This window comes from Galendromus occidentalis, unplaced genomic scaffold (genome assembly GCF_000255335.2).
Source record: "Galendromus occidentalis unplaced genomic scaffold, Mocc_1.1 scf7180000076944, whole genome shotgun sequence".
Classification (NCBI taxonomy): Eukaryota; Metazoa; Arthropoda; class Arachnida; order Mesostigmata; family Phytoseiidae; genus Galendromus; species Galendromus occidentalis.
The window spans coordinates 509,446-529,735 of NW_003804933.1; the positions used below are offsets into that span (position 1 = coordinate 509,446).

General features: G+C 51.9%; 2 protein-coding genes across 2 annotated transcripts in view; one reads left to right on the forward strand and one right to left on the reverse strand.

Annotated features, from left to right (window-relative positions):
* LOC100904403 (serine/threonine kinase SAD-1) overlaps window positions 1-8,900 on the reverse strand; it is a 29,544-nt gene extending 20,644 nt beyond the window's left edge. The window contains exon 1 of the mRNA XM_029110651.1: window positions 8,834-8,900. The gene's annotated coding sequence lies outside the window, so the exon portion shown is untranslated. The remainder of the gene's footprint in view (window positions 1-8,833) is intronic.
* Window positions 8,901-12,849: 3,949 nt separating this feature from the next.
* On the forward strand, window positions 12,850-18,221 carry LOC100904548 (uncharacterized). The gene is made up of 3 exons (XM_003740435.2): window positions 12,850-14,368; window positions 16,962-17,245; window positions 18,061-18,221. Exons 1-2 carry the CDS (start codon window positions 13,031-13,033, stop codon window positions 17,133-17,135), a joined length of 1,512 nt encoding a protein of 503 aa, XP_003740483.1. The 5' UTR covers window positions 12,850-13,030; the 3' UTR covers window positions 17,136-17,245; window positions 18,061-18,221.
* The last annotated feature ends 2,069 nt before the right edge of the window (window positions 18,222-20,290 follow it).

Below are 20,290 nucleotides of genomic sequence, written 5' to 3' on the forward strand. Positions count from 1 at the left end.
GAGCCGCGAGGAGTGTGCTCACCTGCGCGTAGAATTCGCCGCTGTAAGAATCGGCCGATCGAATTTTGCATAGCGCTCGGAGTCGCGGACGGACCCAACGGACTTACAGAAGCCCCTGCAACGACTTGTAGGAACAAACTCATGGGCTCGCCTGTGAAATACTGTCGGGCCTGGGTGTGTCGTTGAAAGCTGGGTGGAGCGAGCTAAACAGCTTCTTTTTTTATGCAAACCCATCGGAGTGTGAGAAAAACTGGGTGCTCTCTGTAAAGGTGCTGGTGATGTTGTTGGCGGCGGTGGAGGCAATGCCCCCTCACTTGCTCGCTCTCTCGGCACGCTCCGACCCTCGTGTTGATATGTCGTTGATACGAAGGAAGAGCACCCGGCCAGAAACAAGTGTGGTATGGGCCGGAGCGTACTCAACGAACACCGAGTCTTCAATCAAATCTTCATCAACACACCAGCAGGGGCGACGACTGGTGAACTAATGAGAAATTCTCTCCGGGCGTTAATTTTGATTAAGGGCAGGGCTGGGAGCCCTTCAAGGTACGGGGCGTGCAATGGTCACAAAATCGCGGTTCAAGTTTTTTCGGTTGACTCAATTCATTGCTTGACGCTTGATCGTACTCATTCGATTTTTATTCCGAGAAAAAATTCGGAGTTTTTCCCAATTCGCTCGAGGATATGGCTGTCGTCCGTGAGTTCCTCGATTCCCCGTAACATGGGACTCGATAAAGTGCTCCCAGCTGCTCCGAACACTCAGGTGAGACATCCGTTCGTCCGCATTTCAGATGGAGTGCCGACGGAGTTTGCTTCCCGCTCAGAATTGCTGTTGTTGGTAAGTCTCGAGAGGATGCGAAATGAAACATCAGCTCGCTCAATGACCGGGAGGGAATTTCCCTATCTTGTCGAGCGAGCGAGTACGAAAGTGAGTGAGTAAGTAAAAATAAGGAATAGGGTGAACAGAGCAGGAAGAACGACCGACTCGCTTTGTGGGTCTCCATGCGGGTGGATGGAAAGCCAGTGCGGAAGCGTGTGGGTAACGAAAGAACGAGCAGGAAAAGAAGCAGAAGAAAAGACGGAGCGAACTCGCTGCTAGCTAGCTAGCCAGCCAGCCAGCCCGAGACAGCTCGATGGGTACATTTTTCGAGGGTGAAATCTCCCCAGAGCCCGCGGCTATCCTCCGGGAAGAGACGGCAGCAGCCTCAACGGTGGTGGCGTGCGACGGGCCCTGACTCCAGACATCGAGAAGTTTTATTTTCCTTGCCGCTGCGTCCCCTTCTCGTTCCCCCTCTCTCCCTCTCGATTTTTCTCTCAATGGTACCGCAACAACAGCGGGCGAAAAATTCCGCAAATCCGACGCTGAATGACGAGCATATTATTATCTCGATTTCTTCATTTCCGCCCCTCGCCCGCTTCAATGCATTCCCGGATAAATCCACATGACCAACGACAAGCATGGACTCTTACCCTCAGGCTTGATGTACTTTGCCATAGTGCGCCGCGCCGGCTCCAAGCTCGAGTCCGCAACGATCGAGACACTCTGGATAGCAACGACCTCATTTGAATAATCGGTATTCGTTTAAGCAAGCTTGCTCTCCGAGCTTGTAGTAAGTGGAATATGAATATCATTCGTGTCTCTCGCAGATCTCTAGGTCGGATGAATAGAACCGACTTCTCGGCAATCCCGCACGTAGGTAATTATCCCAAACTGAGTAAGTCGATCGGATTGCCATACGGAACTTAGCAGCGATGAACTCCGAGCTGAGCTCGATCTCAACCCCCTTCCCCTCCTTTCCTATTTCCGAGTTCCCTACCGTCGGAGCTCACGCCGCGTTCACCGAGCGTTCGAGGATGTGTCCTGGGACAGCTTAAATTCAGTGAATTCAGACCGCGTTCCGCGGACCGTCCCGCTTTCGTCCTACAGGGACCGGAGGGCGGACGGTGGAGTCGAGGGACAAGCCGGGGAGTCATGGAGCAGCCAATGATGACATTCTGTACCACAAGGGATCAAGAATGAGTTCGACATGATGTACACAAGGAAAAAACAAAGAAACAACCTCATAGAGCCGGAACCATCCTCGGGAATCCCCGAGGTTGTCTCTCTTCGGATTCCGGTTAAACACTGGCGCTTCGAGCCAATTGTCCTTTTGTCAGATGTTGTCCCTGGGAGTCGCCATTTCCTCTCCTCCCGCAGCTTTCAGCTCTTTTTTTCTCCACTCTTCCTTTGTCAGGCCTTTGTGTTCTCCTTCTCTCGGAGACGCCCCCGTCCCCTTATTGAGTGCTTCGAGCCGGGTGAGGATCTACCGGATCAGAACAAGGAAAATCGGCGCGCACGGCTGCGCCTATTGGCTGCCGAAAGATGAGCCGGAGCTGCCTAATTTCACCCAACTTCCATCATCGACGGCCTATTGCTGCCGGGACGGACGGACAGACGATCGGTCTCTCGCTACGCTTAAGCTCCGCCACGTGATAGCCATGGCGTACATCGGACCCCTTGCACGAGCAAAGGCGGGGAGAAGCGTAGGGGAAAAGCTTCTTCGCTTGGCAAAGCTCCGAGTCACAGACGAGCGGAGGAAGGACTATCAATTTTACGCGAACGTTTCCCAGAGGCTCGAAAGGGAGCAGAGTTGGAGCCCGTCGACGGATACGCGAGAAAAAGAGCAGACTCGGGGACTCGTCGCACGGAAGGGAATAAAAGGAGTCTTAAACACGAGCACAGTATGAGGTGTACGACTTCCTTCAAGGCGCCAGAATCCCCTCGAATCTTCCTCCAGCTCATATCCGTGACGTACTCGAAGCCGCCTGATCCCTTCGGATCCCCCCAGCGTATCTTTGCGGGTTTCCTCTGGAGAGCTGTTATGAGTATGCCAGGGAGTGAGTTGCCGCGGTGCATCGAACGCCACTCGGTTGGGTGGCAGTTGCGCTGCCAGTCGATCTTGTGAGAGCCGTCGAAAACGATGCTATCTATGTATTGTCAACGAGACAGATGACGACCGAGTTGTTCTGAAATCTATCCCATTGGGACCTAACATTGATGACGTATAGGTCACATCAGAAGAACACAGTACAATGAGCTCGGTATCTAGAGATTGTGGGGCTCCCTCGGCTCCTCTAAACCCTCTGCGAGTTTTTCCCTGAGCTTCCCCTCGCAGATGTCGCAGCCCATTTTCTCGTTGTACCCTGTCAATTCCGAAAGCTTGGGCAGTTTCAAAGTGGATAGATCCGTTCATTCCAACCCTACGTCTGTGCGCCGTCACCTATACGACTCGAGCTATCGAATCGTTTCCGATGTTCCTGATGGCGGGAGAAATGGTGGTCGTGGCTGTTCTCTCTCCGCCGGGAAAAGCGCTCTTCCAAATCCAAAGTAATTTGGTTCGATAGCCAGTCGGCCCGCTACCTCTCTTGAGCTCGAGCGGGGAGGAGATATCTCGCAACTCATCCGTTTTTTTCCTGTCTTCGTTCTCTTCTCTGAGTTCCCCCCGGTCCCGTCTTCCGTCGCGTCTTCCCGTGGCTCGGAGGTGGGAAGCTTAGGAAATGGGGGTACTCCAGCCGAGACACACGCAGGTATACGGAGGGAGGGCATGATCGAAAGTCGCGAATATTCTTCGCCTGACTTTTCCCCTACTGGATGACAAATCAGAGCTACCTCCAGATTTTCTCGGCCAATATGTTTGCCGCTGATGGATGCGGCACCGATCAATCCTGATGATGCCCGGCATTGCGTGCCGGGGGTATTCCGAGTCTCTCTTGCTGCCACACAAGAGGGGGAGGAGGAGGCGCGAGGAGAAGACTCGAAAGCAGGAATTCACTCGAGTCTCTCTTCAAATTCGAGCAACAATTAATTATTGATGCTCGTAATTTAGCTCCCAGATGTCGACTTTGCGGAGGACTCTGGAGGTGTCGCGAGCGAGCTGCAATTCATTATGTGGCCATCCTCGTCGTGCGGACAGAGGTGATTTTCCCGAAATCTCGTTCAAAGGAAAAATTGAGCGCTGTGATCCGATTAGTGAGTTGGCCTCTTTCCGTCCTCAGACGTGTGTATCATGCATACTGATTCAGCCCAGATTGAGCGCAGAGCCTTCCGAACGTTAGCCTTACTTCTCCCGTGCGGAATGCAAATACGGAATGACACAGAAAAAAACGAGCGGCAGCGCGGCGTCTGGACGCGTAAGCGACCAAGCGAATGGTTTAGGGAGGAAGATCGATGAGCTTCCTTCAGTAAAGGTTGGCATAAGTTAGCTCGTCCGATCTGTGCCAATTCCGGAGACAAGAAACTCGGGGGCAGCGATTCCCGCGCGATCCTTGAATTTTTTTTGTGAATCATCGACTGGCAAGGCTCTTTTCTTCATATCGACCGCGAAGCACCATAATCGCGATGCTTCGCCAACGGCTAAACTAAGCGATCAGCGTCGTGTTCGACCCCGATTTCGAGACTTTGGAAGGTCAAGTTCCGCGTCAACATCCGCATTGCAGCTAATTGTCAAGCTATCACCGGGTGGAATTCCGTGCCTTCGATCGACGTCCTTCCCGATTTTCTTCTCTCAAGAGCAGCACTGAATGAGAAGTTGAGACGATAATAATAGGATCTCTCGGCGCTTGCGTCGACGCAGAATCTTGAGACCAATCGCTCGAAGTATAACCATTCAATGATGGACATTGAAGCCGTAGAACATAGAACTATGGCTACCAGACTCGAACCTCGGAATACCAAACGAAATGTCTTATGATGACCTGGCGACTTCAAAGGCGATTTCTCCCGATGATCCATTGTCCATGATTGAGAAACTCCAGACTGGCGCTCCCATCAGATTGAATGCCTACGGAGCACGTGGAGGTCGCCGGAATGAAACGGGGGTCAAAGCCTCGTTCGAATCAGGCACCACGTCAGGACATCGCTTGCACCATCACATAGGTTCGTTCTAAGACTCCGATCGTATGACAATCAGTGACAGTCGCGTCGCTGCTGCTTTGCCTTAATTACAGGCGACCGCCGTGACGTCATGCGAACTAGATCTGCTCTCAGAACCCGGATCTGTTCCGTCATTGGCGATACCTTCCGGGAGAGAAGGAGAGAATCCCTGAGAATGCCCGGGATTACGGGAAAGGCGAAACTCGCCCTCTCTCGGCTGCAGTGTAATCCATCTGCAAGTTCATACGACATCAAACATCAATCCTCATCTGCATAAATCGATCTGGGGACCGACAATTATTGACAGATGATCGAATAATATGAACGTATGGGGATGAACATCCCTATGATTGCCATTGACATCTAGATATGAGAAATGAGTCTTTCAAGAAAATTCGGTCACGTAGTGTCGAAGACGGTCCACGCGTCCATCCGAAGCGAAATTCCGGCCCACAAACCGATTGATATGGCAGCCGTCGTCGAATTCGTGCGATCCTCGCGCCTCCGTCGTTGCATCCGTTCATCCATCTGCTTCTTCTTTGAAATTGATCTGACTGCCCACGAGCCATGGTCCCGCACAATGCGGACCAGGAGTTGGGGTCATCTAGCTCAAGCGATCGAAATCCATAAGAAAGAATACATTCGAATCCGGTCGACGCGATGGGATTTGCGGGGAAAATCGACCGGGAAACGCACGTCTGGCGATTATGGTTTCCATACGGAGTGTTCTGAACGTTCATTTGCAACGGAGGGAAGGATAGTCCGAAAACGAAGAGGAAGAAGACCGAGGTAGAACTAAATGCCGGAGATACCCTCCATCCCCCCGCCCCCTCGTTGCCGGGTCGCCCGACGCTCTCGACCGATGTGCGGGTCGCGACGACTGTGAAGATCACTTATAGGCATCACTATCGGGTGAGATTTGTGGGGAAACGACCGAGTGTGGCCACCCGACCCAGAGGATTTGTCTATGAATTATTTATATTCAATCAATAATATTTCAACGACACCGGCGGCGGTGACACAGGCTGCATCGAGCAATGACGACGACTCGGCGTCGAGGCGGCAGCTGCGAACGTGTCCGAGCGTCATCGTTCGACTCGAAGGTTGGAACCTACCACGACCCGCAGGCTGACTGACGAATGCCGGCTCCACGTTCAAGAAATTTCCGCCTGCCTGTTTATATCCTGAACTGTCAGCGGGGATTTATGTCCCCGGAGTCTGCCCGGGCACTCGTTGGGTCACGTCTAAAGTACAACTACGACGGGAACGACAGCGACGAGGATGGTGAGCAGGACGACGATGACAACGAGACCATCTGTGTACTGCTTTAACTGCGAGCGGCGCCCGGCTAAGTGGTAGTGGTCGTCGTTGTTGTAGTTGTAGTAGTGAAGGAGGATCCTATCGGTCCAAGTCCTCAGCCTCCTTCACCTCCTGAGAAGTCTGGCCAAGAATGCACATCACAACTTCTTCCCCGAGGGAACGACTCGTCTCTCGCTCATGCTCCTCGGCTCGAACCCCCGAAAATATCCGCATTAATCCCATTAATAATTAACGAGCTCCTTGAGCTTCCCCAGGCAATCATCATCGGTCCCGTAATTTCCTCCACCGTTTTCAGATTTTTACGAAAGTTCGCTCGTCGTAAGTCATTGTGCTGTGTGTTGTTTCAGGAAACCGACAAATATTATTAGAAACTCATGTTCTAAATTTGGCAAGGATCGCGTGCTGTCGTCTCGCCTTGAAATTTCGGCGAGGTGGTTTTCTCGCGATGTACAGCGAATCCCTCTCAATTTCAGGTATTCATTCATCTGTGAATATTTGATTCGATGCTTTTTCTCCTGAACGCGATTTTTGGAAACGATATATCGGCGTACGCCTGCGGAGCCGTTTGTTTTCTCATCCTGGCGAACCTCGATTCGAGCGCTGAATTAGCGGACTCTAGAGCCCAGATAGCGAAAATAGCCTTTAGAATCTCATTCAGACCTACTAACCACGATAAAACCAAATCTCTTGCATGCGTCAAGAGCTGCATTCCGAGATAAGCCCTTGGAGAGTCCTGCGGCTCCGGATCCTCGTGAGAAGAGCCGGAGCCCGTCCTGACATTTTTCCACCCTCATCCAACCCGGAACATCTCGGCTCGAGAAGGCACACCCTCGAAATTTTGTCTCGGGGCGGTTCCCGCAAAAGTCTCGCAACTGCGCCGAACATTCTCATTCCTGGCGATTCAGCATCCGTGTACGTTTGTCGCATTTCGTTTTTGTGAATCCTCATCGTTCGCACAAATTAATTGAGGGATCAACTGACGGAATTGAGTTCAGCTCACCGAGAGACACGGGATGGGTGGCTTCCGAAGCTAATTGTCTGTCTCTGCAACGATATTGATGTGTCTCACTGTCTGCCTCGCTGTGTCTCTTACCGACCGATCGTCTGTATGTATGTCTGCGCGTAAGTCCTCTTCAATGGTTTTATTACCTCAGTTTTTGCCCCGACCGAGTCATCACGTTTTCTCTCCCAACGGCGCTAAGCGCTGGCCAAACGTTGACCCCCGATCGACCACTCCCCGTCGCGAGATATATACAATGAACGCTGCTACCACGCCACGAGAAGATATCGGGTTCGCTATTCATTGGCCTGTGGTTGAGCTTCGGGCGCCTTCTTCGATCTTTCTCAGTTCGGCGTATGAGATCAAAATCGTTAGACCGGATGTTCCGAAGAAGACAAATTCGAGCTCATTGGGAGGAACACGGAGTCCGAGAGCCAGGCTGGGATATGATAGACATTCAGCTCTAAAATTGTTGCTGAAGCTCTATAGGAGATCAACGTCGACGAGGTGGATTCTCAGTCGGCGACTGCGCTCACACACCGGTGGACTCGCCGGGAAGGATTTCCCTTCCGAGGATTTTGTCACGCTATGAAATACTTTCGCTGAACTCAAATCTTCTCTCCTTCTTCCTCAGCGGTCGCTCGCCCTTGGTTTTCTATTAGCCCGTCCAATAGGCTTTCAGTTGGCCCGCACAAACGAAATGATGGCAGTATATGCATGGGGCCGGTATTGCGGCATTTCGGTCCACGACGGACCGACGAACCGACCGAGTGTCGCAGTCTGCGATGGCAAGCGACTCGACGGAAGGCCGAGAATCTCAAGATTACCATATCAAAAAAAAAGAATAAAACAAAAGTTCATCTCATCTGTAGACGTCAAGCTTTTCGAATGGTAAAGAGCTGTCACGTCACGATGGGAGAAAAGAGGGGCTTTCATTAGTTGTTCCAGTGAGTCCGAGACATTATTTATCTTCCGGCCTTCAAGGACAGCGGATCTTATCAGATGAGGATCATTGTCGGTGGTACCGTAACGCCCAAAGTCTCACTGAACCTTACATCACCCTGGTACGCATCGTCGTGAGCTTTCAGCTCCCCACCTGCGACCATCAGTCAATTCCAGCAGGTCGTTCAGAGGGATCTTTTCTTCGACCATTTCGTAATTTCGTCGTAATTATCCTCCCGAAGGCATCCTTCCGTTTGAACTTCCACCGAAGTTTGCTGCCGAAGTTTCTCCGCAAAACCCCTCCAAATAGAAGACTTCCCTCGGATCCGACAACGTCTCGACCGCGTAACGTGCCAAAAGATAATCAGTGTTGCCGAGCAAGAGATTCCGTAAACTACGCGCAGACGGTACATCAGCGCGTCCGCGTGTAATCGAGCAGGAAAGTCTCCTCGACGAAACTTCCGACATTATTGAGCGAAGCTCTCGCTCAGAGGGCATAGTACGTCTCCTCTGACGTCGTCCGACTAGCCGATTGGCCGTCGAATCAGTTCCCCGTCCCTCACAGACCATAGGTTCGACGCTGATTCGGTCAATTGGCTAGTTGTTCGATTGGCCGCTTGTTTGCTATCTTGGCGACATGTTCTGGAAGCTTGATCACGTACCTGTTTGACCCTTGCCGAGGGTCTTTTCCAGCCGGTAGGGTCCCACGTACTGGAACGCGTGGCGGGTCGAGCTTGCCTGATCCTTGTTGGACATCTTTCCGTTGGACACAGATTACTTTGCGCGGAGCACGGATTTTCCACAGCACCTCACAGATTCGGTCCGAAACGTCCAGCAGCGATCTGCTTGCTGTAGGACTCTCGGACAAAAGACACTCAAGCAAAGCAAAGCATCCTCAACCTTCCACCATTCACAACGGCTGAACATCGAGCATCAGGCCACCACATTAGTGAGCACAACCATCCGAGCGACGGCTTCCCAGATATCCAGGAGGAGCGATTTATCCAATCGACGACTACATACACAGTTTCATACGCTAATGGACGAGGGAAGACCTTTAGACCTTTGGAGTAGGCGCCGTGAATTTTCCAACACTAGGTCGATATTGTAAAGCTTCGAACACTCGGGCAGGTTCACTGATTGGCAGGTAGATGAAGGGTTTATGGATATTTCGTCAACTCGGAAGCCGTAGTCGTCGTCGTCGTTCTCGGTGGTGGTGATGATGGTGATGGTGGTTGTGATGGTAGTAGTAGAATTGGGGATGGTAGTGGCAGTTTTGTCGATGGTGCTGATTTGGATTTTGGAATTTCTGAGAGAACGGTAGCCGCGGCCGGGATGCTCCTAGAGACGTCCACGAACGGCCGGGCGGGCTTGCTCACTTTGATTTTCTGGACCTTGGGTTGGGAATCGAAACACGGGGGCCATGGTTGGCACAATGCTCCTGCTGCCATAGACGGCTACCATCTTGGGGGCCGTCCTCTCGCTCCCACCCTCTATGACAACACTCTCTCAGAGCCCCTCCACTACTCCACGGAGTCCCTGGAGTCGAGAGCTCGCGCCAATTTCAAACACAGCACCCTCCCCCAACTTCATCCATCCCTTCTCCACTCTGAAAATTTTGCTTTCACTTTCGTTGCTGAAACGGTCGGCCGGCGATAGGCGTCGTCGTCGGGACCGTTATATTTCTCATATGGGTACCGTTCCTACGGTGGTAGTGGGTTTCACCGTCCGGAGCGCAGGGTCTGAGCTCCGACCGATTGGGCGGTCACTTGACGAGGCAGCTTTTCGGCCAGCCTCGTGGTAAAGCGGCTTTCTGACGCCGCATCAGAATAAGAAAGGATACCTACCGAGATGAGTGGAGCAAATTGATGAAGTTTGCTCGAGAGTTTCCGTCCGTGCGTCCAGGACATCCCGAAGACGCTGTGAGCCTCGTCCTAATAACCAATGCTCCCCCTCCCCGCCAGTCCGAATGACGCAGTGTCCTTTGTGACTGAAGCATGCTGCGACAACAGCAATATCGTCGGAGCGCTATCGCTGGGGAAGACGCAGCAAAGCATTCTGAGCTGTTGTGTTGGCTATTCGCATTTGAATTTGTATTCGGGGTTCCTAGGAGATTTCGTATCGGTGTTTCCTCTCTGGGCTCTTGGTCACCGTCGGCTCCTCGGCCACAGTCGAGAGCGTTGGCTCCCGACGAGAATCGGACGGAGCTGGGTGGGATCGGTGAAAGCACATAACGTTTGAAGCTCGTGGTCGGAATTAGGCGAAGTTTATTTTCTAGAGGTCGGGGAATTGTTTTGAAACCTGATGCCCTCTGCTTTCTTCGCGTACTGCCCTTCGTCGTCCGCAATAATTTGACGAGAAAGACGTCTTCACATCATGCGGAATCTCGAAAGCTTCCGGATAATGAGGACATTTAAGGTAACTCGAGCTTGATTTGAAATCCTCTCCTCTCACGAGACCGTCGTGCCCTCTGCCGACGCTCCCCTGTCACGTTTCTCAGACGGATTCACCCTACGGATGCGCGATTCGTTTCCTGAACTCTGGGATCATGTGCAATTCGGAATTTGTAATCTATTGGGGCGCTCGAGGTGACTCACTCCGGGACATCGGATGCGCCACACAATAGAGCTGTAGGAGGACCAGATCTCGATTTTGGATCTGAACAAAATCACGGAGATCCTAACCTGTTTTGGCTCAGCTCCTCGCTCTATTGGAAAATTTGATTCATCAGCGTTAAAGTCGACCCAATTCCGTCTCAACTTTCACCATCATCCGGGAGTTCGACTCCGGTTATCCCGGAGGAGGGGGCGGCATCGAAAGATTCGCATGGAAAATCATGTCCCGAGTGATCCAAACGCTCGAGCTTAGAGTGACAAGGCGAGGAACGAGTCCAAGCGATTTCTGATCCAAGTATCGCTGAAACCTCCCAGAGTCCCCCGTCTTTCCCAGCTCCGAGTCATCTGGACTGATCCACCTTTTTCTTTTCGATTTTCCCTCCTCCAGTGTCTTCTTCTCTTAGAGTAATGCTTCAGAGATTATCCGTTCAAGGGACAGTTTCCGTCTGTAATGTATAAAACGATTCTGCCAGCGCTGGAGGAATCAATCAGTAGAAAGGCTGAACTATTCCGGCTCTTTGGCGATTTACGCAGAACACTGTCGGACAATCTCAGGGTCCGGGCTATTGCGGACGCGGACGGCTCGAGCTCCCTCTTCGACATTTGAAGCTGGGACCAAATTCTAGCTCAAGTCTCCAGACGGGTGCCCCGACCCGCCAGGAAACGCGCTTCCCCACTCGAGGCAACCATCCCATAATAGGATTACCTCCGCTTGATTGTACAGCCCAGTTCATTTACGAAATAAGCGGCGAAAAAACGGCGGAACGACTGCGGCTGACTCAATTTGACGTTGGGAGTGTCTTTGACCGTATGTTTTCGTTAGTTGTCGTTAAAATGCAACCATCAAGAAAGAATGAGGAACGACGGATGCGAGAAGACGTTTGCGCTCGATAGGATATCGACCGAGTCGCTTTCGCTGCGGGAGAAAGCGCGACGTCTTGACGTTAAACGAAAGAAGAAAAGAACGATAAAGAATTCAAGGACCCTTTGTCCAGAATTATGTCACGTTGCCGTTACGGGGTGGATTCCGTTGGCGGTCGATTCGATTTTTCTCTAAACAAGTGTACGGTGCCCGTCCGTACTTCTTTACTTCTTTGAAAGCGGGTATTCTGAAAAATCTTGATTGATTTGTCGCTGGGCTAGCCCTCAATTTATCACGATGCGTCGACTGACCGTAGATCAGTCTACGATCCCAGGTCGTCGAGTATTGCGCTCGAAACTCCCTCGGGAGCGGGAACAAGAAGAGTTCAGAGCTCTTTGCTCCGGAGGAGTTGTCATCCAGCTGGATTCCTATGGTGCAACGACAGACCCAATACTGCGTTCGGAAAATTATATTTCAAAATGTCGACGCGCCGATCGGAAAGATCGGAATCGGGAATGATTTTGCTTTAATCTACAAAGCGAAAATTTCCCGTTACGCTCACGACCTTGATGTCGTCGTTGTCCACACGCGACGCTTCAATCTGATGTCGTTCGTTCAGGACATGGCGATTATTCGAGTCAGGTTGACTACGCGGCGGGCCGAAGACCTCCTTCTCACTCGCTTTGTCGATGGGGCATCCCTTGTTCGCCCGTTGCCCTCACCGTCGCCGGTTAAGGGAAGGGGGCATCGTCTAAGGGTGACCGACCGACCGACTGTTTGACTGACTGTTCGTGCGGTAGTGCCGTGCTGAGCACAAGGAGTCGACATCGACGTTCCGTGTGAAAGGCGCCAGAACTCCCCGGTAGGGGCATCCCCTCACCTATCTCGGCCACTGAGGCGACTGCCAGAGACGGCGCTTTGACGATCAGCTGTCCGCGCAATCATCCGCGCAGCTTCTCCGTGTTTCACCTGAGCTTGTCGTCGGCCCGGAAGTGGCGCCGCGCCGCAGCTCCCGATCCCCGATGCATCCCGTGTCGGGGTCCGTCTGAAGACAGCCGCACCGCGGAAAAACAAGAATTTCGAGAAAAACGCTCATCAAGAGCGATCATCGCAAGTGCCGCCGTGAGTAGAGCCGTCAAACCAAAGTACCTACCCGCTGCTGATAAGTCTCATCCGGACGCTTCAGGACCGAACCGTTCCGCGTAATTTATTGTGATGCGATCGGTGATTTCGTGTTCGAGAAATCGAGGTGATCGAGTCGCCTTGTGATTCCAACAACGGTCATCCGATCTCTGCTCCGATCTGCAACGCAGTGCGAATAGGTGATCTCGTGTGCAGAGTGTGAATTCCATTTGTTCGTCACGGTCGTCATCGTCTTCGACATGAGCATGAAAATCGAATGGAGTCTAGTCGTTGGATGCTTAGTGCTGCTCGGTAGCATTGGAGAAACGGCTGTTCCCGAATTGGAACTGTCGAAATTCGTCACGAGACTCGGAGCCTTCAACGAAACAGATCTGATTGCTTTCCATGGGCTCATAGCAAAAAGAGTCGCGGCCGCCGTCCGGGACGCAACACCTCTCGAGCTCGGAGGGATCAGCGTACTCGTACGGGACGAGAATACCTACATCAACGTCACTCTATCAAAAGTCAAAATTGAAGGCCTCGACAGTCTTCGAGTGCTCGACGTGGCCACCAGCACCCAGCACTTGCGAGCATCCGTGCTCCTCCGTGCGGCACAAATGAAATTGAGCTCGACATTCAAGATGAAGGCGTTCCTAAGTAACAGCTTCAACTCGAGCACGATCTACGACGCTGGTACGTTCGAGGTAGACATCGACCGGCCCGCAATATCTTGGTTCGCGCGTTTGGTTGGCGAGAGCAACGAGCAGCTCGCTGTCACCCAATCCGGTGTCCGGACCCATATGAGCGAAGTTGACTTCGCCTTCACCACTAGCAGCAAGCACGATTTGTCTCCAGAGATCATGGAGACGCTCGGTATGGCTCTGGTGGACGAGAGCCGACTGCGGCTCGAACGTGCTCTCAGCCATTCCATTAACAAGGCTATGCGGCGCGCTCAACCCGACGTCACCAGGATTCTTGAGGAGCTCCTACTCGAGGATGACGTCCCCCAAACCTTCGGGGTGGGCTCCCACTGCAGGGGAAAGTGTGACTTGATGGAGAAAGCGAGAATACAGAGCGAGAAACTCGCTCAGCGTTACGACAACAGTAGTGATTACGACGACAATGCCGCCGCAAGCGTCGGTGCTCATCAACTGCAACACCATCACAGGTCGCGAAGACAAGTCCCGTGCAATAACGGAACGGAACTGGACGACTACGTCGACTATTTGTTCCGGTTCGCCCGAAGATTGATCCGAGTCATGGAGCCGATTCCCGGACCGAATTTGACCGTTTGCATTGAGGACTCAATCCAGGTTTTCCTCCACGATCTGGAAGTTCGCGGAGTTCACACCTTGAGCCGGGAGAAACCGGCTTACGTGAAATGTAACAAACAAGGCGACGTGACGGTCGGGCTGGTGGTCAAGATCGAGAAGATTACCGGAACAGCGAAGTATAGAGTTATTCACGACTATCGGCACCTACTCTTCCAAGGAGACGCTGACTTCAAACTCAAGAACACCGTCGTTTGGGTACAAATCTCGCAGCTCGGGAACGGTAACAACAGGTTGGATGTGTTCAGAATTTGGAAACTCGGCAAGGTAAGCACTTCCCTCAGCCGGTGCCATATCTCACAGCGTCCCGTGTCCACTCTCTGACCTCGGGGATTCTGCTGCTTGCCGCCGATGGTACCGGATCGCCCGATTTCTCGTCGCTAAGTTCGCGTTGGCGATCCGTTTGAATCTTTCCGAACGCCATATTTCTCATCATTCTTGAGGGTCAGACCGTAAATGACACAAACGAGACCATGCGCCACTCCCAAGGCTGGCTTGTTTCTCCCAATGAATGGTCGAGGTTTCCAACATTACCTCGTGCCGCCCCCCTCTCCCTCCTCCCCTATGGGAACGAGGAGGAAATCCGCAGGCGAGGAAGGTCGCATCGAGCTCACTCTTTTGGCGAGAACCGACGGAGAGTCCGAAAATCCAATTCGGTCAACTTCGGAAATTCGCCCGAACGTCGTAGTTTCAATATCCTGCTCTGCTTCAGCGCGGCAGGAGCTGTCGGGAGCGAATAATTCAATCGCACCCAATCGACTGGACAGCGTTTTGCCTGTCCTCCTCCAATTTGGATGAGCTCGCCGAGCGGAAAACCCGAACAAATACATTATCGTGTGTTGAGCGTGGTGAAAAAGACCGGGATTCTGAAGAGAAACCGAATTTAACAGCTGGACCGATAGAAGTGTAATCCATCGACAGGCGGGAGACCATGATATTGGACATGCGTGGAGCGGACGTGCCCAACCAGCCCAACGCGAAGCTCCGTTGAATTCTCGTTGATACACTAGCCTCGTATTTTTGTCTCCGTGCCCCTTTTTGTCCTCTCGCCGTCTCTCAACTAATATGTATCCCTCCTGGGATGAGTTTGCTAAATTCGGGTCGAGCGCAGCCGGCAAACGTTTCACGAATTCCTAACGAGCGAGGATGTTTTGAAGAAGTTCTCGGAAACGTGTCTGGGAATACTTCTCCGAAAGCTTCGGAGAGAGTCTGAAAAAAGACGGGGAATTCCTCTTGTGCACTGCTGAGCAGAATCACAGGGATTTCTCGGAGGTACTCGTGAAAGGCTTCAGAGTTCGCTGAAAATAGTTTCCTTCGGGCAGATTTATGTCGTCGTCCCGGAAGTCTCGATTTGCTCGACGCTTGCATTGGCGGGGCGGCGCGGGCTGCATAAATGCGTTTTTTCCTCTACATGCCGAAGCGCGTTGACTACAAAGACGAGATGCGGGACCATACTGGCTTCCCGGACCAAAGCCTTAACCACAGGGGTGCAGGAGCGTTCGTAGTCACCGAGCCGAAGATAAGCACCACACGAAACTAACGAAAACGGTACCCGAACGAACAGAGCGGACGAGGGAAGTTCACTGTCGATCCCCGGTGGATCAAGATCCCTCACGAAACGATTCGACGGATATTGTTCAGCAGGCACATCGCGGATATAGAGATGGAAAACTTCGCTCTCTGAGCCCCCATTCAAGTTCCGAGATGGGCGTGATTCGAGGATGCGAATTCTGGTCCGAGCGGAGGGTCCCTTCATGCACTGGTCTCAGCAGAAGGAGTCCACTTTGACCGGAGCTCTTTTCGAGAGCGTCTACGCTTAAATTGAGGTGGCAGAAATCCGGATAAAAAACACTGCAATTACCAGGGCATTTTCACCTCGGGATACAGTTACAGGGAGTGGAGCGCGCGTCGTGGACATCACTGCGGCAGGAACGGTTGCTACTTATTAGCAGATGTTTTGAACGAGAATATTTGCGTTGTGGCGCGTCGGCCTGTTGCGTAAGCCCGCGCTACACGGCTACGGCAGCCGGGCTGAAGTCGAAAGCAGTTTTTCTCGGATCTGTTATTTCCGCCAAGCAGCAGCAGCAGCAGCAGTCAAAGAGTCAGTCAAGCAGTCAGCTGGTAAATCGGCAGTCGACCTGGCAACAACCAATGCGATAGCGCTTTGCCAAAATAAGATTCCGACCCTACCGAATCGATGGAAGATTTCGCTACTTTCAAGAATATGCCGACTGGTCAGAAAGCATGTCGCATGAACGGGACCCCCGATGAAAATCATCGTAATCGAAATTCGAGGATCACAAGGTCTTCCCCACCTCCCTCTGGCAGTCAGACGCCGATTTAGATTCCTTGCTTACGTAACCTCGTGTGAAGATGTGTTCGGAACGTATTTGCGTTGACCTGTCTCGTGACTCGGAAGTCGGAAGACCCGAACTTGGTCGGGTAGGCTCCATCAACGATGACATGCAGCTAATGAGCGTCGAACGACCATTTGGTTCATGAGGAAACCAACTCGATTGATGAGAAACTGGGATTGGCTGGAAGTTTTCAGAGGGTTGCTCGTGATCTGACTGATGGTTCGTCGTTGGGACCATTTTCGCGAAAAAATTACGAAGGGGAAAAGCTTCAGGCCAGGGCATTAGATAGACAAACGCGAGGATTCGTACCCGTCCCCCCCCTTCCCAGTCGCCACAATCCGTCCCAACGCGGATAGTCAGATGCGTATTGATCTTCTTCCGATGTTAGCTTTCGACTCACTACGAAAGACTTCCTCGATTACTTTTCTTGAGGAACGTCGAGGCATGTCTCATCAGGAGGATACTGCTCAGAACTCAATAATAATTTTTTTCTGCCCTTCCAGATGCACATAAGACTCAGGGGTCTTGGAGGTGTGACGTCGGCACTTTCGATGTTGATGAGTCGAGTCATCAACGACGACCCTTGGAACGTAATACCGATCGCCGAGGCCCAGATGATTACTTTCGGTCGAGAAATGATCGCCAATGTCACAGTGCCAATATTCTCCCTCGTGTAAGCCTTATAGTCAAGCGCATGCGTCTGTCCAGTGGTTCGAGAAGCCTCCAGCAGTGGTGCAGCTATCCTTCGAGTTCCCGGAAGGTACAGAAGATTCAACAATCTTGTCAAGTAAGTCGATACACGATATCCCGGGGGCTAGAGTCCATATTTCGGACGGATATGGTTTGCGCTGTCACGTCCGAGAAAAAAATCGACGCGATAACCCCCCTATATAGTCTAGAAATTAGGTAGGTATTTCGAAGAATTACGTTTCTCCGAAGCAAGTTCTGTGTAAATGGAGCAAGCCCAATAATTCATGATCACAGGTGAGTCACTGCCCATTCACGAAGATTTCGATGTTGCACGGGGTTTCGGAAAAGCTTTCTATGTGCCTTGTGGTCGTCATGCGATGCGGCTCGAAACAGTGCTGTGGATTGAATCTGTTGAAATCTGACGGACCGAAATTATATAATCGAAACATTCCGAGTGCTTGTCACGGCGCGAGTCGGAGCTACAGAAGAACGGACACTTTCACTGGATCGCAACCACTGATACGAGAAGGGAAGCTGGTTTTCAACTGACCCCGACAGCCGCGCCTTCGTGAAAGCGAGCGTCTTTTCGTCGTGTCCTTGCAAGGACGCATGTCGCTACGGTGATGGTGGCGGTGATGATAATGTTGTGCAATGATTCGTTCTATAATTCTCCTATAAAACAAAATACAACGACGGTCGCCCCGTCCGTGTGTCAAAGAGTGACGCGGTCAGTCATTCAGTCTTCTGTCTTCCATGTTGTAATAACAAAGCTGATTTGTGATCCCGATACTTTAACCCGGGGGAAGGCCGTCCCAGCAGAAAGGCCCTCCATTGAGAAGCTGGAGCGGGTAATTAATCTGTGATTCTGTCAACACATGAGTGTCTTAATCGATTCCCGAATTTCTGTTCCAGGCTCGCGTACAATCTGCGAATCAACCCTTCTCGAGCTGGAATTTCTCTCGTATGAAGATGGCTCAGCATTCATACGAAACCTGATTTCTGTATATACTGCAACAGCATCCGGTGGACAAAAATATACCCGGTGCGAGACAAGCTGAAACCAAGAAAAAAAATTGAGTGAATTAATTAGTCTTTCAGATCATTTCCCCGATCGATGAAGACCTTCGCTTCGATTCTGGACCTCTTCTTTTTCCCGAGTAGGAAGTACGGGTCCAGGTGGCGACGAATGCAGAGAAACGATCCGAAGCATTTGATCCCCACCGTACGATTCGCACGGAGGTCTCTACATAGCATGACTTCACCGGAGACACATCGGTGGTGATGAGAGACGAAATTCCGGAAGCGCAGCTCGATCGTCGGGCATTTCCACGTCAAACGAGGATTTCACTTACACAGCAAAACCTTGAGGTCCCGAGTCTCTCGGGTATCGTTCCCGAGGACGTATCCTGGGTAGCGGCCGAGGAAAGCTCCGTCTGAAGCACCTCTATCGCACGAGAAGTACCTGCTTCTAGTTGGTGAAGAGGGGGGATGATGTCGCGCCTCCTCAAGGACCATACTTTATCTTTATGACCGGAAAATTTCGGGAGGGGGGCATGTCCCCCTTGCTCACCCTGTACAAGCCCCCTCCTCTGGCGTCCGGCGCTGAAACGGGACACGAGGACTTCGATGGCCCGAGCTCTGGGGCGACCTCTCGCGATCACCGGGTTTCGGGTCGTGGGATTTTCCGTAGATTCTCAGGAGGATTTGAAAAAAATCTTCGTGATCGGATGAGCCTTCTTGAGGATGGACATCGTATGAAGGCCAGCATCGAGAACAGACAATGTATCCCCAAGAACAATACGATGCCGCTCAAGGCTCCAGCGGTGATGGAGTCTGCGCAGGACGCTACTGATGATGGTGATGAGCTCTCTGAGCAGAGATTGGGAGGGGCCCAAACCATAGGGGCTTGGGGAGAAAAGAGAATTGCAGAGACCGATGTAGACTTCCGTGTAAAGATCAGCGGGCATCGGATGATGGAATTGATGGGAATGGAGGCAGACTTCACGACTGTGATAGCGTGAAGTTCGAGATCTCGCTCAGGGCTGAAGAAGACTCCGAGCCTGCGAGAAATATTGGCCCTGTGGACACATCACCCTCGCATGCTGCGTGTACTGTCTTGACTCGAACGTCCGAACGAATTCCGCCCGAATAAGTATCAAATCTGTATGATTCGAAAAGTCAAGGCGCGTTCTTCGTACTACTGATTTTGAGTCATTAAAGCCCGGTCAGGCCCCTTTCGAATCATGGAACGAGGCCCTACCTGCTGCGAGTCAACCCCAACCCCAAGTTTGGGGAACCGAGATGATTCATATCAGAAATGGAGAAGTAACTCCATCCGCGGACCAGAAAGCTCCGGGCTTTTGCCGTGCCCGCGTCGGGAAGCTTCGAGGGTACTTCAACCTCTAGCCTAGCGCGCGGCAGACGCTGAATTCGCGGCCGAATTGAGCGAACCTCATGCTTCATAGGATTCACGCTCGGAGGGGGAAATTCTTATCCCTCAAGTCTCGCAAGGGGGAAGGAGAAAATCAAATACTATACGCTTCTGGAATTTTCTCGGAGCAGCAGGAGAATCGAGCATCATGTGCTCTCAACAGGGCGTTGAGAAAAATGCGGGAATCGCTGAAGCCGAGATTTTGGACAGTTCTCAGCGGTTTCCGCTATCTTCGTTGCTCCCAAAAAAACATTCATCTGATTTCCTTCAAAAAAGCAGAGAAGACGTATCCTGATCATGGAAGTGAAATCAGGCAATCTACCGAACTTCGAGCGGAGGGGGCTCGGAGAGCTCCCAGCCAGTGCCCGGCCCCGAGTTTTTGAATACAGCTGATTGAGAGTCAGGATATGCTACGCGGGGAAAGTTGGCGAAGTGCGGTTGTTCCGAGTAGATCAGGCAATTTCCCGCGATATTCCGTACTCTCATCGCGATTCTGCCGCGATTATGGCGATGTCACAGTTTCAGCTATAGTCATACGCTCCGCGCTGGGGATCGCTCCTTCTGTGATATTTTCATGATCTCAGTGGGCTAGCTGCCCGGCAAAGGGAATCGGATAAATTCTCTCATCGACGCCTGGCATCGGGTTTACCTCTAAGGCATCACTGATCACTGATTACCGAATATACATAGGTCTGCAGAGCTCTAGTCAGC

Bases quoted from the DNA above. Each gene is read 5' to 3' on its own strand.
- LOC100904548 (XM_003740435.2), top strand. From the start codon at position 13,031: ATGAGCATGAAAATCGAATGGAGTCTAGTCGTTGGATGCTTAGTGCTG. The intron at 14,369-16,961 runs GTAAGCACTTCC...CTGCCCTTCCAG, and splicing joins GAATTTGGAAACTCGGCAAG to ATGCACATAAGACTCAGGGG.